At 57.8% G+C, this 13,559-nt stretch overlaps 1 protein-coding gene across 5 annotated transcripts in view; it reads left to right on the top strand.

The window, feature by feature from the left end:
• Positions 1 to 13,559, top strand: part of CACNA2D2 (calcium voltage-gated channel auxiliary subunit alpha2delta 2) — a 133,741-nt gene that overhangs the window by 107,282 nt on the left and 12,900 nt on the right. For all 5 annotated transcript variants that reach the window (XM_081071612.1, XM_081071616.1, XM_081071614.1 and 2 more), the window contains exons 5-18: positions 2,275 to 2,319; positions 5,443 to 5,584; positions 8,657 to 8,788; positions 8,980 to 9,037; positions 9,713 to 9,763; positions 9,888 to 9,987; positions 10,099 to 10,257; positions 10,492 to 10,599; positions 10,708 to 10,786; positions 11,366 to 11,415; positions 11,592 to 11,681; positions 11,891 to 11,962; positions 12,176 to 12,250; positions 13,433 to 13,507. In XM_081071612.1, coding sequence (XP_080927738.1) covers positions 2,275 to 2,319; positions 5,443 to 5,584; positions 8,657 to 8,788; positions 8,980 to 9,037; positions 9,713 to 9,763; positions 9,888 to 9,987; positions 10,099 to 10,257; positions 10,492 to 10,599; positions 10,708 to 10,786; positions 11,366 to 11,415; positions 11,592 to 11,681; positions 11,891 to 11,962; positions 12,176 to 12,250; positions 13,433 to 13,507 — 1,236 coding nt within the window. The remainder of the gene's footprint in view (positions 1 to 2,274; positions 2,320 to 5,442; positions 5,585 to 8,656; positions 8,789 to 8,979; positions 9,038 to 9,712; positions 9,764 to 9,887; positions 9,988 to 10,098; positions 10,258 to 10,491; positions 10,600 to 10,707; positions 10,787 to 11,365; positions 11,416 to 11,591; positions 11,682 to 11,890; positions 11,963 to 12,175; positions 12,251 to 13,432; positions 13,508 to 13,559) is intronic.

Genomic DNA, 13,559 nt, shown 5'->3' with positions numbered 1-13,559 from the left:
CACAGCACCTCAAACATAGCCACCAAACTGCGCGTACCATGTATTTTTATACATGCGATCTTTCCACAACCACTGCATGCTACTGCTCCTCTTGACCAAGGAAAGGCATGGGCTGCCCTCCAAAGTGGGCAATGCACCCCAGCCCCTGGGGACAAGGGCTGCGTGCAGACTCCTGAGCCTCATCCATGGTCTGCAGGGGGCTGGAATCCTCCTATATGACACGTTCCCCATGTTCCCGATGCCACCAACATCTGATCCTCCGCTAAAACCATGAAACAGGACAAAGAGAGAAAGGGAGCCATTGGAGCAGCTGGAGGGGTGGCCAAGTGAAGGTCTGGGTGTCCCAGGGACGGAGGTGCAGGCAGGACCCACCACGGCCTATGAGGGAGCCCAGGCTTCTGGAAGCCTGTGGAGGACTGACCCCCAGCCGTGCCCTTTCATGTCCTTGTGGAAGATTTGCCTAAAAAGTTGGAGAGTGAAGCCCCCGTGCTAATCTGCAGTCCTCCCGCCGCGCTGCCTGTTCTCACTGAGAGCCGTGTTTATAACCCCCTTTTAGATAACAAATCACATTTTCTTTTCGCCAGCGACTGTTGAATTGATATTTTTTTCCCCTCGGTTTAATGGGTTTGTGTGTTCAGGAATGATCTTCATCAACCGAAACTCCTTATTGTGTTTGATATAATGTCAGCTTTCATTATATGCTTCGGTCGGAGCCGGCACAGGGGAAAGGCCGAGCACCCGGAGCCTGGGCCGCGGCCCCACCCCCGCCTGGCCCCCTGGGCTCCAGCCTTCCTGGTGGGCACGTGTGGGAGGGGTTGGAGATGTGTCGGGAAGGCTGGTTGAACCAGGTTTCCAAGGCTACTTATCCCTGTCATAGTGTCCTCGTCTATATGACGGGGTCACAGGGCTGTTGGGAGAACCTGTAATTCAACGAGTGCCAAGCGCTAGACATAGCAGATGCCGCAGATAACTAAAACTATCAAGTGGCCTTCGGGCTTACATTCATCAGGAGGTTGTTGTCTTGCCCAAGATGGTGCCAGGTGTGTAGTCAGTGTTCCAGAACGCTTGCATTATGCCTGCACGTCCAGCCAATGGCCTGTACCCCCAGAGCATTGGTGGGAAACAACCCACGACTGGTCCCCACAACAAGCCTCAGTTTGATCACCTCAAACCATAGCCTCAGACCCAGCACCTGGGAAGTCACCAAGGCCAAGCCCCTCCCTGAAGCATGAGGAGTCTGAGCTCAGAGAGGGAACAGTGCAGCTCTGAGGTCACACAGCAAACGGGGCCTAGCCGGGCATGGGGCAGCCAAGATGACTTCTGCCCACCACAGAGTAAGTGCTGGCTCTGTGCTTTTACAACCATACCCGTGGGAGCATACTTGGTCATCACCCCCATTTGCAGACCACAAAGAAACAGGCTCCCAGTGAGCAAGGGACTGCCAGAGCCATGCTACAGGTTTTGCTGTACAAAACAGGGCTGAGGAGCAGCAGGGGAGGGCGACTTGGACAGTGGCATCCTGTGTCCCCGCCCTGGGGCCCACGAGGGCAGGAGTGGGGTGGCCCCTCCTGAGCGGGTGGCACTTGATGGCACCAGATTCACCTTCTGGCGGCCTCTGTCAGCCATGCTCAGTTCTGATTAAAGATCATTAAACATGAAATTAGCTCGTTTGTGTTACGGGTCCCCCAGGTGGCCAGTGATTATGACGCACAGATGGCCAAGAACCTAGGCGGCGGGCAGGCGGGTGAGGCCCGGGCGGGCAGGGTGAGCACAGGCAGCGAGGGCGGGGAGGCAGGCTCCAGGCCGGGCTTTGTTTTCTCCCAATCCTGTTGTGTAAACCCCCTTGCATTTCACAACAAATCACAGATAATTAATAAGTACATGCCCGTAATGAGCAGGCTTTTTAACAGAAGAAATTGGAAGATGCGGTGTCGAGTCGTTATTTCACTCTTGCCCAGACTCGGCTCCAGTTTTTCATCGTCCTCACTCCCCCTGGTTCTGCCTCAGCCAGAATCTCAGCAGACAGGCTGGCTCTGACCCTGCCTCCCAGCAGGGCTGCAGTGCAGAGACCCTGTCCTGGAGTCAACAGGGTCCCTGAGGACGAGCGCTGGTCGCCGGGGAAGGCGCATTCCCAGACTGACTCATCCTGCCTCCCTGGATGGCATCTCCAAACGGAGGAATGTGAGGGGGCCATTCCAGGCCATGCGGGTGGGGGTCCTGACTGCACCTCAGGAGACCTTGAGCTGTGAGTGTTGAGGCCTCTCTCCCCACCAGGAGGAAGACATTGTATACTATGACGCCAAGGCTGACGCTGAGCTGGTAAGTGCCCCTACCTACTCTGGGCGGGGGGCAGGCCACTGCTAGTGGCCTCAGCTGGAAATGAGTGTGGGACTTAGTGTTCTTTGGGATTCTGTGCTTGAGCCCGCAGGCTTATGTTGGCACAGATTCCCACCCTCCACCTCCCACAAACCCCTAGAGGCCCAGACACCTCCAAGGCTATGTCTGTGTGGCACCAAGCGGCACAGCTTCACTGCACAGTGTGGGGCAGGCCCAGACCTGGCCGTGGGCAGGGGAGTGAGGTGCTTGGACCTCCTCGCATAGGTCAGTTCAGGTGCCAATATCGAGAAGGGATGCTGAGTTCTACGAGCGCAGGGAAGTTCTATGGGAGCAGTTGGGGAGGGCTTCCTGGAGGTGGCAGGCAGGTCAGGATACAGGATACAGGATGCGATACCATCCATGTGTGTTTCAGATCAGTGCAGGTACCTCCCCTGTGGTGAGGGGAACAGCATCTCAGTACGCTGAGCACCCCACAGCCTGGCCCCACAATCAGTCTTGCCCCAGCTGCAGAGGCAGCCCAGGTCCTGTGCCTGCCTATCCTTTCGGTGACGGAGACCATGTGGGGGGGAAGGGGCCTACAGAGGAGGCAGAGCACGTGGAGTGGACAGTGTGCGGAGAACTTGTCAAGGCCCCAGTCCATCTGCCTCCCAATTGTCTTCTCTGAAAACAGAGGTGTCACAATAGCTCGCTCTCCGGGTTCCCACCTGTGCTGACTGTTGCAGGAGACCCCAACTCCAGTCTTCCTTTTCCTTTTGGCCTGGGGGGGGGGTTTCCTGTGGGGAGCAGGCGGTATCTAATGACACCAGGAGGTGGGCAGGCAGGAGGGGGTCCCTACAGAAGGTCCATGGTGCCAGGCTGCCCTGGGGGGAGCCTGCAGGAGGGCAGGCGGGCAGGGGGCCTGAGAAGGAAGGCTGGGTGGGCTAAAGCAGGTGTGCTTTCTCCCTGGCTGAGCCTCTGTGGCTCCCAGAGAAGTTGCTAAAATTAAAGCTGGAATCTGAAATTCAAATGAAGAGCGAACCTTTAATTAGACCCTGAATCTAATTCCTTACCCCCCTCTGCAGCGGGCTGTAATTTTAGCAATCAGTGCATTAAATATAAACCAGGAGGCTGCGATTGCCCACCGTACGAAGCCCTGGGTGTGAGGGTGGCACTAAGGGACTCCTTGGCCAGTGTGGGGCCCAGCCCCCTGCCAGGACTGTGAACCTCCGGCTCCCAGCAGCACCCAATATATCCAGGACCCTCAGTCCCTTGAATAGCTGCTGGGGGGCTAGGGCAGCCCAAGGGGTAAGATTACCCCAGGTGGGGCTGGGTGGGGATCGGGTAATCCAAAAGCCCGGCCCAGCCCAGCCCTGGTATAAATTCTGCACATACACATTTGCCGACTCCCCTGCTTGTTGTGTTGTTTTGTTTTTTTAATCTTTGCCAGAGGTACAGTTAGAGATCTTTCTAGACCATTTACTTTTAAATTACCAGCCAGAAGGTGGGGGTGGGGGAAAGAGAAGGAAAGAAAAAAGTTCGCCAGCTGATAGCTTATCAGAACGGAATCCAAATGTCACATTAGTTGGGAAAGTTGGGAGATTAAATTTTCCAGCGCCCTTCATCTGCCGCTGACATTTCGGGGGCTTTCTTCTCCCAAGTCTCCCCCTCCTCCTTGCAGAACGTGAGTGGCTCACGCCTCAGAGGCAGCGGCTCCCCGCTCTGGCCTCTGCTGGGCAGCCGCTGGCTAGCTTTACCCAGCACCCAGGAACACCGGTGTGCCCAGGTGGGAAGAGGGGCACGCTGGGGGGCACACTAGAGGGGCAGCTGGCTTGGGGTGTGCTGTACAAAACCACCCTTGAAGAGACGAAAAGGGATTTGCTTCAGGCCCTTCCGAGACATGCCGGCACCCACACAGGCCAGCCACTCACCCCCCGTCCAGGAGCATTCCCAGGGTAGGGAGAGCACATCTAGCTGGGTGGGGAGGCACAATCACCCTTTCCCCAGACAAGACGTGGCATGGGCACACGCCTGGAGACAGGAGCCGAGGGGTGTGCCCAGGACCCCGTGAGCAGTGGGGTCAGCTGTCTCTGTGCGATCGACAAGGGAGAGGAAATAAGCTGAGCCTGGTGCCAAATGTGTTCACAGGGCTCGTGCCGGGCAGTGAGGGAGCGTGCAGAGCTGCTTAGCTTCTTCCTCTTCTTCCTCCCAGGACGCAAAGGCCCCCGGCTCTGTCCCCTGCCCTGCCTGCCTTTTCCCTGTCTTGCCTTCACTCTCTACCACCATTTTCCCTTCCCCCTTGCACACCTGCACCTGTGCCTACCAACCCCCATTGGCTGCGGCGTCAACACTGTCGTCGCCGACCCACTCCTGCCAGCCTGCGGTGGCGGGCGGGGGTGCACAGCGCATGCCCAGCCTGCCCGGCCAGAGATGCAGTAATTGGCACCTGTCAGACGGCTGCAGCTCATTTTAGAAAGTCAACAGGGGCCTTTACAGTCCTGCTGCCAGCGGGCGCTGCAAACGCTCCTTCCAGAGGTTACTGGGTCTCAGTGCCAGCCCCTACCCCAGCCCAGTTCTCCCCACGACTGCCCAGTTTAGCCCATAGAGCCACCCTACTGCAGAGGGTGGTGCCCCTCCCCCAGAGGGGGCCAGTGCGCTCTCCCTGTCACCAAAGGAACTCCATGCAGGGGATGGGCGGGCCCAGTGGGGTCTGTGGGTCACAGAGCTCCGAGGAAGGGCTGTGGTTGCACAAGGCATGTCCCGGAGGCAGAGGTCTGCAACCCGCTTGTCACTGGCTCCAGGACTTGCCTCCGTGGCTCATAATTGGTTTTCAAGGATGTCAGGAAGAGGTTGAGCTTGGTTTTGGTTTTGGTTTTAGAATCTGAGTTTAGCAAATGTGGGGATGGTAGGTGGGGTGGGCAGGGGAGGCGGGAGTCACAGGCCTCCTGGGTAAAGGGGCCGTGCCCGGTGTCCGTCTGTCCGTCTCCCCTCTCTCTGCTTGTGACTGCAGTAATCCGATGCTGATGCCCCTACCGTCTAGACTCTGGCCCTCCCCTGCCTGCAGGCCTGTCTGAGCCCTTCCACCATTGCTGGCACTGACACTGCTGTGGCGGGGTGTCCTTTCTGCAGGATGACCCTGAGAGTGAGGACGTGGAGAGGGGGTCCAAGGCCAGCACCCTAAGGCTGGACTTCATTGAGGACTCAAACTTCAAGAACAAGGTCAACTATTCGTACACGGCAGTGCAGATCCCCACGGATATCTACAAAGGCTGTGAGTGTGCCTGCGATCAGGAACAGCGCCCTCCCCCCATGGGCAAGGCCCACTGCCCGGGCACTGCCAGGTCCCAGGGGCCCAGCCATCCAGCGTCAGACCCCTACACCCAAGGTCACACGTGCTCACCTCTCACACTCGCCCACAGGCAGTAAGCCAGTCTCGGGCACAGCCTCATAGTAGCTACAAAACACTGAGCCTTCTCCCATGTGGACACACACGCCCATACACACTGTGCCGCTGCATGCTGGGCCACGTCCCCGCCTGCCCCCAAAACAGCTCTCCACTACCCTCCCCAGTTCCCGGCCCCCCATAGGCACGGTGGAGGAGCTACTCCCGGATGGACGCGGGCTGGGAGCAGCTCCTCACACAGACACCACCCCTGTAACACCTCCCTCCTTCTCCTTGGCATGGGGGGAAGAGAAGGGAAAGTGGATAGAGGGTGGTTGAGATTCCAAGCTCTACAAACAGGGCAGTTTAGCACAATGGAGAAACCAGGTCACTACAGCTAGGACTTTAGTCAGACATGAGGAGGAACTTACTAGAGGTCTTGGGAGGTATTAGGGGAGGAGGCCACGAGTCAGACACTACCTGGGGAGCTCTGGCAGCAGGGTGCAAGGCTCTGGGGCCTGTTGATTCTGACAACTCTGTGGGCACATACAGGTAACCACATGCAGGGGGTAGAGGTCTTTGGGCAAAGTTCCCAGAGCTTCTGGCTAGTCTGCAGAACGGAGGGAGTCCTCCAGGGTCCTCGGGGAGGTCTCTTCCCTGTAGAGGTCAGCCAGGCCTTCTGGGCAGCCTCAGGCGGGGTAAGGTGGGTGCTGCCCCCACCCCCTTCACAGGCCACCTGCCTGCGCCAGTGGAGGGGCGCTATCACAAGCAGGCACGCTAATTAAAACAGGAGCCACGTCTCTCTCCCCAGTCACCCCTCGCTACCCACACAAATTACATTTTATATGTTTTTTATTTACTGTGTCACTTTTAATTAAATCTGTAATCGCCTGCCTAAGGGGGCATGGTCCCCGTTTCCCAACTCAGCGTGATCTGAGAGTGTGCACGTGGGTGTGGAAGTATGCGTGTGGGGCCAAGGAGCAGGCCCTTTCCAGGCGGAGGGCTGGAGTGTTTGCACACGTGTGTCTGGCAGTGCGTGCATGTGTGTGTGCGTGTGGCTTTAGACAGCTGCAGGGACAGCCGAGCCAGGCCAGGGCTCTTCTCTTGGCTCCTGACCTGAGTCAGGAATACCCTTCTGCAAAAGTAATTGCGGGTTTTGCAATTATTTTTAGCCTTTGAAACTGCAATTACCAGCCTAATAGATGGGCTTCCAGGATAATCAGATGATCTGCTCTAAGCCTCTCGTTGTGCAGATGGGGAAACTGAGGCCCAGTGATGGATGGGACTTGTCGGGCAGAGTCTCCTAGGGCAGAGAATACTGTGGAAACATTTGAGAGCCTGACTTTATTTTTCCCCTTAAAGAGAAAAATAGAAACTGTTCAACTCACTAAGTTTCTAAATTAGGAACAGGACCATAACATACTGTTCAATAGGCAGAGCCAATGCTAGAAATGTGTTTTGTTTTCACATTATGGTCAGTTAAGGAAAGCGGCAGGGACACAGAGAGGGGAGTGAGAGCAGAGGGAGAGGTACTTGGCAGCAGACGAGACGCACCAGAGGCCCCACTCAAGAGGAAGAGAGCAACGGGAAGAGTGCCCTTGGCGTCCCAGGCTGTGGGCAGAGCCTGGAGCGTGTGTGTCTTTAAATCATAGCTCTTCGGCTGCTCTGAAGCTGTCAGTGCTCAGAGCGGTGCTTTAAGAAGAGCAGGGCCTTTGGAAGGCATTCTCTGATTCTCACTTGGGGTGGATCTTTAATAGGGACCTCGGGGTGAGGGCTGGGGGGTGATGGTGTCAGAAGAAAGGAGATGGAAGAAACTGGAGAAGGAAGCAGTCCCTAGGGGAGGGGTGAGTACAGAGGCCTGGCAGTAACAGGTGTCCGACTCCTGCTGGGGTTTTTGAGCGTTGCACGTGTAGAGACAGGTACACTGCATATGTGAAAACATGTGCCACACACATCGGCAGATTTAGGGCTGTCTGGAGTTGGGGGACAGGGTTACTGTTCAAGCCATCTGAGTCTGTGCCCGGATGGAGGGATCTGAAGGCTGGAGTCCATCCATCTGAGAGGAGCCGTGTTCGCTCAGTGAGTGTGCTCAGGGTGGGTCTAGCCATGTGCAGCCACAGAGGCTGAGGGAAAGGGAGGGTGGGGGTAACTGGCCATGGGGCTGTGAGAACAGGACTCACTGGTGTCGTCCTGTAGGTGCAGAGTGGGGTGTAGTTAGGAGCACATGAGTCCCTGTGCCCGTGGCAGCAGTGGGCTGCTGGGCAGGCAGGTTTGGAGGTGAGGGGATCACACATCTGCCTGGAAACATGGAGGTTAGATGCAGGTATAAGTGCAGACTCTGTGTGTGTGTGTGTGTGTGTGTGTGTGTCCATGCTGGAGCAGGATCATGGCACAGCCCCTGCCCCTCCAAGAAGCCCCAGCCCCACCCCTGCCTGCTCCTGGCCCCAGTTGATTAATCATGGAGCTGAGTGGCTTCCAGCTTATCAGGTACCTTAATAGCTGAATAATTCCAGCCCCATCATCGAGCCCTTAATTGCTTTCTTGTGGCTGCAGCCCAGAGTGCATGCTGAGTGGGTGAGCTCTCAGGGGACCTGCTGCCAGCTCCAGGCAGCATGCTGGCTCGGCATCCCAACTTAAAAACTCTCTGCCACCTGGGTGGCCCCTTCCCAGGGGCCACAGGTCACAGCTGCCCTGCCTGGTCATGTGGGCCCTGGCTGAAGGGTAGACTGAGCTGTTTTTTTGATGACTTGTGGGGAAGGGGAGTGGGATAAGACCAGGAAGTCTTCCTGGAGGAGCTGGTGCAGGCCCAGCTGAGCCCTGGGGAATGAGGGAAACGCCTGGATAGGCAGAGAGCAGGTGAGGCTTTCTAAGTGGGAGTTTCATGCATGGGTGTCATCGTGATAAGGTTCAGCAGAGGACAGCCCAGACGCTTCCCACCCCAGCCCCCTGCTTCCCCCACAGCCACCATCATCCTCAATGAGCTCAACTGGACGGAGGCCCTGGAGAATGTGTTCACTGAGAACCGTAGGCAGGACCCCACATTGCTGTGGCAGGTCTTCGGCAGTGCCACAGGAGTCACCCGCTACTACCCAGGTGGGTACCAGCCCGTCTCCCCTTCCACTAAGCACCGTGTCCTCCTCCATCTCCCAGCCCACTCATTCTGGGGTGTGTGGGGTGGGATGGTAGCCCATAGGCTGCAGAATGTCCTGGCCACTCCAGCAAGGTCTGCCTACCCAGGCCAGGCCCTTCTCTGCCAGACCCCCTCACCTTCTTTGCCCCCACAGCTACCCCATGGCGAGCCCCCAAGAAAATCGACCTGTACGATGTCCGAAGGAGACCCTGGTGAGCGAGCAAGGAGGGGCTGGGCAGGAATACCCCTTTGGCTCCCCCACGTCTCCCGCCTGCTCCCCTCCCTCCTGATATCCAGGCCTCCGAGCAGGGTGCAGCCAGCTCTATCCAATTTTCATTTCACACATCGTTGCCACTGGAAAATGGATCCCATCACCCAGGCAGGCCTCCCAGCTGCCTCTGCCCCCGTCCGCTGCCCGGCACTCCACCCCCTCGGGACTGAGGGATGGGACCAGTGGAAGTTCCCGAGGGTGAATGCCAGCCCCCACCCCACCAGTCTGAGCCCTAGAGACGCCCTCACCCTCTGCTCTGCCTCTCCTGCTGCAGCCCAGGACCTTCCTCCCTGCCACCTGTTCAATCCAATACATAGTTAGACTCTGCCCTGGGGACCTCAACCTGGACCAGGGGACATGACGAGCCGCCGAGGCCAGTACCACGCCTCCAGCCCCCTTCTCTGGATCACCCCTCCTTAGGGTCATTCACGTGCTGGGGGACCAGGTCACTCATGTCATGGGCATGGACTGTGGTATTAAACTCAGTCCTAGAACCCTGTCTGGCCCACATGGGGGGTGCTCAATAAAAACACGTTGCACCAATATGTGGGTAAAGGAAGGAAGGACCCACAAGATCCCCATGAGTCTGGCCCTAACGGCGGCTTCTCCCGGACAGGTATATCCAGGGGGCCTCGTCACCCAAAGACATGGTCATCATCGTGGATGTGTGAGTGAGCCGTGCTGGCAGGTGGGGTGGGGGCAGGCAGGGGCCTAGCATCTGCTGCTGGGGACATCCTGGGGGAAAAGCAGGGAACACCTGAGGCCTACCTGGCACCTCTGGGACCTCCCAGGAGTGGCAGTGTGAGCGGCCTCACCCTGAAGCTGATGAAGACGTCTGTCTGTGAGATGCTGGACACGCTCTCCGACGATGACTATGTGAACGTAGCCTCGGTAGGTGCTAAGGGGGCCCTGCGGGCCAGGAACGGGTCACCTGCCTGCCCATACGTCAGCTGCCTTCCCTAGCCAGCTTGAAGCCCCTAACCGCCCTTGCTGTCCCTGCAGTTCAATGAGAAGGCACAGCCGGTGTCGTGCTTCACACACCTGGTGCAGGCCAATGTACGGAACAAGAAGGTGTTCAAGGAAGCTGTGCAGGGCATGGTGGCCAAGGGCACCACAGGCTACAAGGCCGGCTTTGAGTATGCTTTCGACCAGCTGCAGAACGTGAGCCCCGTGGGTGGGCAAGTGGACAGCTGGGGGCGGGCGAGGGCCGGGGCTTCATGACACTGGGGAAGTCAAGACGAATGGCCTTGTTAGCACCCAACGGGCAGCTGGGGCAGATAGCACCGTCTGCTGTGGGGGAGGAGGGCCAGAGGGCCAGGCCCCTGGGGGAGGGAGACCCACCCCTGGGCCAGGAGGGCCCGGGAGCTGCCTGACGCCACACCTGCTCCTGCCCAGTCCAACATCACCCGTGCCAACTGCAATAAAATGATCATGATGTTCACGGACGGCGGCGAGGACCGCGTGCAGGATGTCTTCGAGAAGTACAATTGGCCCAATCGGACGGTGCGGCTCAGCCCGGGCAGGCGCTGCCCTCACGTGGGCCCGGCACGGCGGGGGGCGGGAGGGTGCTGTGCTCTGGCCGCCGCAGCACTAACCTCAAGCCCCAAACAGGTGCGCGTGTTCACTTTCTCCGTGGGGCAGCACAACTATGACGTCACACCCCTGCAGTGGATGGCCTGCGCCAACAAAGGTACCTCATCTGGGCATCACTGCCATGGGGCCTGCCTGCCATGCCCTGCTGTCCACCGGGCTGCTTGTCTGCCTGTCCTTGCATATGTGCAGCTTTCCAGCTGCTTGTTCATCCACTGTCTGTCCATCTTTCTATACGTGTGACTGTCCATCTACCTGGCTGTCGGGCTGTCTAACTTGTCCATCTGTCTGAGTGGCCATTGTCCGTCCATCTCCCACTTGTCTGTTCCTGTGTGTCTGTTTGCTGGTCAGTCTGTCTCCATGCATTTGGGCCTGTCCCCTGGCTGAACTCTGAATGTCACCGCCATCCTAGAATGAGGGACTTGAGGCCTCAGGCTCCTTTCTTCACCCAGCTGCTTCCGTATACCCCTACACTCACAGCCCCTCCCATAGCTCGTTCCCATTGACAGGGCAATGGCAGGGGGCACTAAAGAGACCTGATTCAAGGAGAGTGACACCAAAAAGAGAGGGAGCCTCAAGAACTAGTTGGGGCTGCAGACGTACCCCAGGGTACAGGGTCCCCTGTGCCGTGGTTCCTGAGCACTACCCAGGCCCGCCTCTGCCTCCCCTTCCCTTACAGGTTACTATTTTGAGATCCCTTCCATCGGTGCCATCCGCATCAACACACAGGTGAGACTGTGGGGGGCCCCCTCCTCCCAGCCCCTTGCCTCCGTGGGGACCGCGCCAATGACAGGCTGCTGTGGGGTGAGAGCGCCCCCTGGTGGCATGCTGACGCATGGGAAGCAGAACAGAGAAAGGACAGAGGAAGGCACAGACTCGTGACCCCTGCCCACCGTCCCCTCCAGGAATATCTCGACGTGTTGGGCAGGCCCATGGTGCTGGCGGGCAAGGAGGCCAAGCAGGTGCAATGGACGAACGTGTATGAGGATGCGTTGGTAAGGCCTCTGGGCAAGGAGGGGTGAGGCTAGCAACCTTCCCCCAGGGATGTACCCACAGGGTCAAGTCCTTGGAGGGACCCCTTGTGGGGGTAAACCAAACAGAGGAACAAGAGAAGTGGCCTGAACCTAAGCCTCTTCCCTGAACACTTGGAGTAGGGGTATGGCTGGCCACAGGAGACCAACCCATCATCTTCCTCTCCTTTCAGGGGCTGGGGTTGGTGGTGACAGGGACCCTCCCAGTATTCAACCTGACACAGGATGGCCCTGGGGAAAAGAAGGTAAGGTCTCCCACTGGGGAAGAGCGAGACATGCCTGGGGAGGGTTGGGCATGACCATAGCAGGTCTGGGATGGAGGATGGATAGATAGGCAGGCCTGTAAACTGGACAGGGGAAGCTGCTTGTGAGAGCAGCTTGAGGCCTTGGGTATGGGGGTGGGCAGGGAGCTCGCCATGGAATTGAGCCCATTGCAGACCTCCTGCCTCTGTTCCCAGAACCAGCTGATCCTGGGTGTGATGGGCATTGATGTGGCTCTGAATGATATCAAGAGGCTGACTCCCAACTACACGGTGAGTGTCCACCTGCGTGTCCTCCCTGCTCTTCCTCCCATAGGGACACAGCCAGGCTCAGGAGAGGAGACTGATGGCAATTACAACACCTCCACAGAGACCTCTGAGTTTGAGCAGTCAGGGAAGGCTTCCGGAGGAGGTGACCTTGGGTCTAGAGCTGGGGTCGTCACATTTTCTGTAAACGGCCAGACTGACTATTTAAGGTCCTGCCAGCCTAAATACTCATACTCAATTCTGCTGTTGTATTGGGAAAACGGGCACAGACAAAACAAACAAATGGGCATGGCTGTGTTCCAACACAATTTTGTTTATGGATACTGAAATTTGAATTTCAGATAATTTTCACATCATGAAATATAATTCTTTTTTCATTTAAAAATGTGCAAACCATTCTTAGCTCACAGCTGTACAGTAACAGGTGGCGGGTCAGGTGTGGCCCATGGTCCGTAGTTTGCCGACCCCTGGACTGTTGCATAGGCAGAAGTATCCTGGGTAGAAAGGAGGGAAGGCGTACCTCGGAGGCAAAGGGAACTCTCTGAGCAAAGTCCTAAAGGTGAAAACCAGAATCATAAGCTGGGGAGGGGCAAGATCAGTGTGACCGGCCGCGGGCCTGTGGCAAAGGGAGTTTAGGTCTTGGCTGTGAAAGGGGTGGGGGATGAGCTGGTGCCGCCTCTCAAACCTGAGCCATGTGAAGGCACCTGTCGTTGGCTCCATGTGCAGGGAGAAGGCTGCCAAGTGCTAAGGGTGTGTCCAGCGTCTTGCTCCTCCTTCCCTGGGGCACCCCTAAAAGGGATGCCCCAGGCCTGTGGGATTCCAGGGGACATGCCTCCCACTGCGCTCTACCGACATGGGGACCAGGAGGCCATAGCAGCCTGTGGGGCCAATATAGGTGAACAATCTGGCTGACAGCTCCATAAGAAGCAGGGGCGGGGGGAGCACTACAGAAGGCCAAATGACTCGTGGCCCCATGGAGCTGGACAGCCTCATTCAGGGCTGGTGCATAAAGGGCACCAGCCTGCTGGGCTTGGCTTGAGTAGCAGGCTTGGGGCCCAGTGGCATGTGGGGGCTTGGCCCAGGCAGGCACCACTCAGCGGCTTGGAAGGCAGGCCAGGGAAGAGCTCTGGAGCCCAGAGCACCCTTGCCCAGCCCTCCAGGCCCTGAGCCCCCGATCTATACCCCCAGCTTGGAGCCAATGGCTACGTGTTTGCCATTGACCTGAATGGCTACGTGTTGCTGCACCCCAACCTCAAGCCCCAGGTGAGCCAGGTAGGTGGCCTGGAGGGGGGTAAACCCTATGAGATGGGACTCC

Source organism: Rhinolophus hipposideros (genome assembly GCF_964194185.1).
Source record: "Rhinolophus hipposideros genome assembly, chromosome: 14".
Classification (NCBI taxonomy): Eukaryota; Metazoa; Chordata; class Mammalia; order Chiroptera; family Rhinolophidae; genus Rhinolophus; species Rhinolophus hipposideros.
The sequence above is the reverse complement of the archived record's forward strand: the minus strand, read 5'-3'. Positions and strand labels throughout refer to the sequence as shown.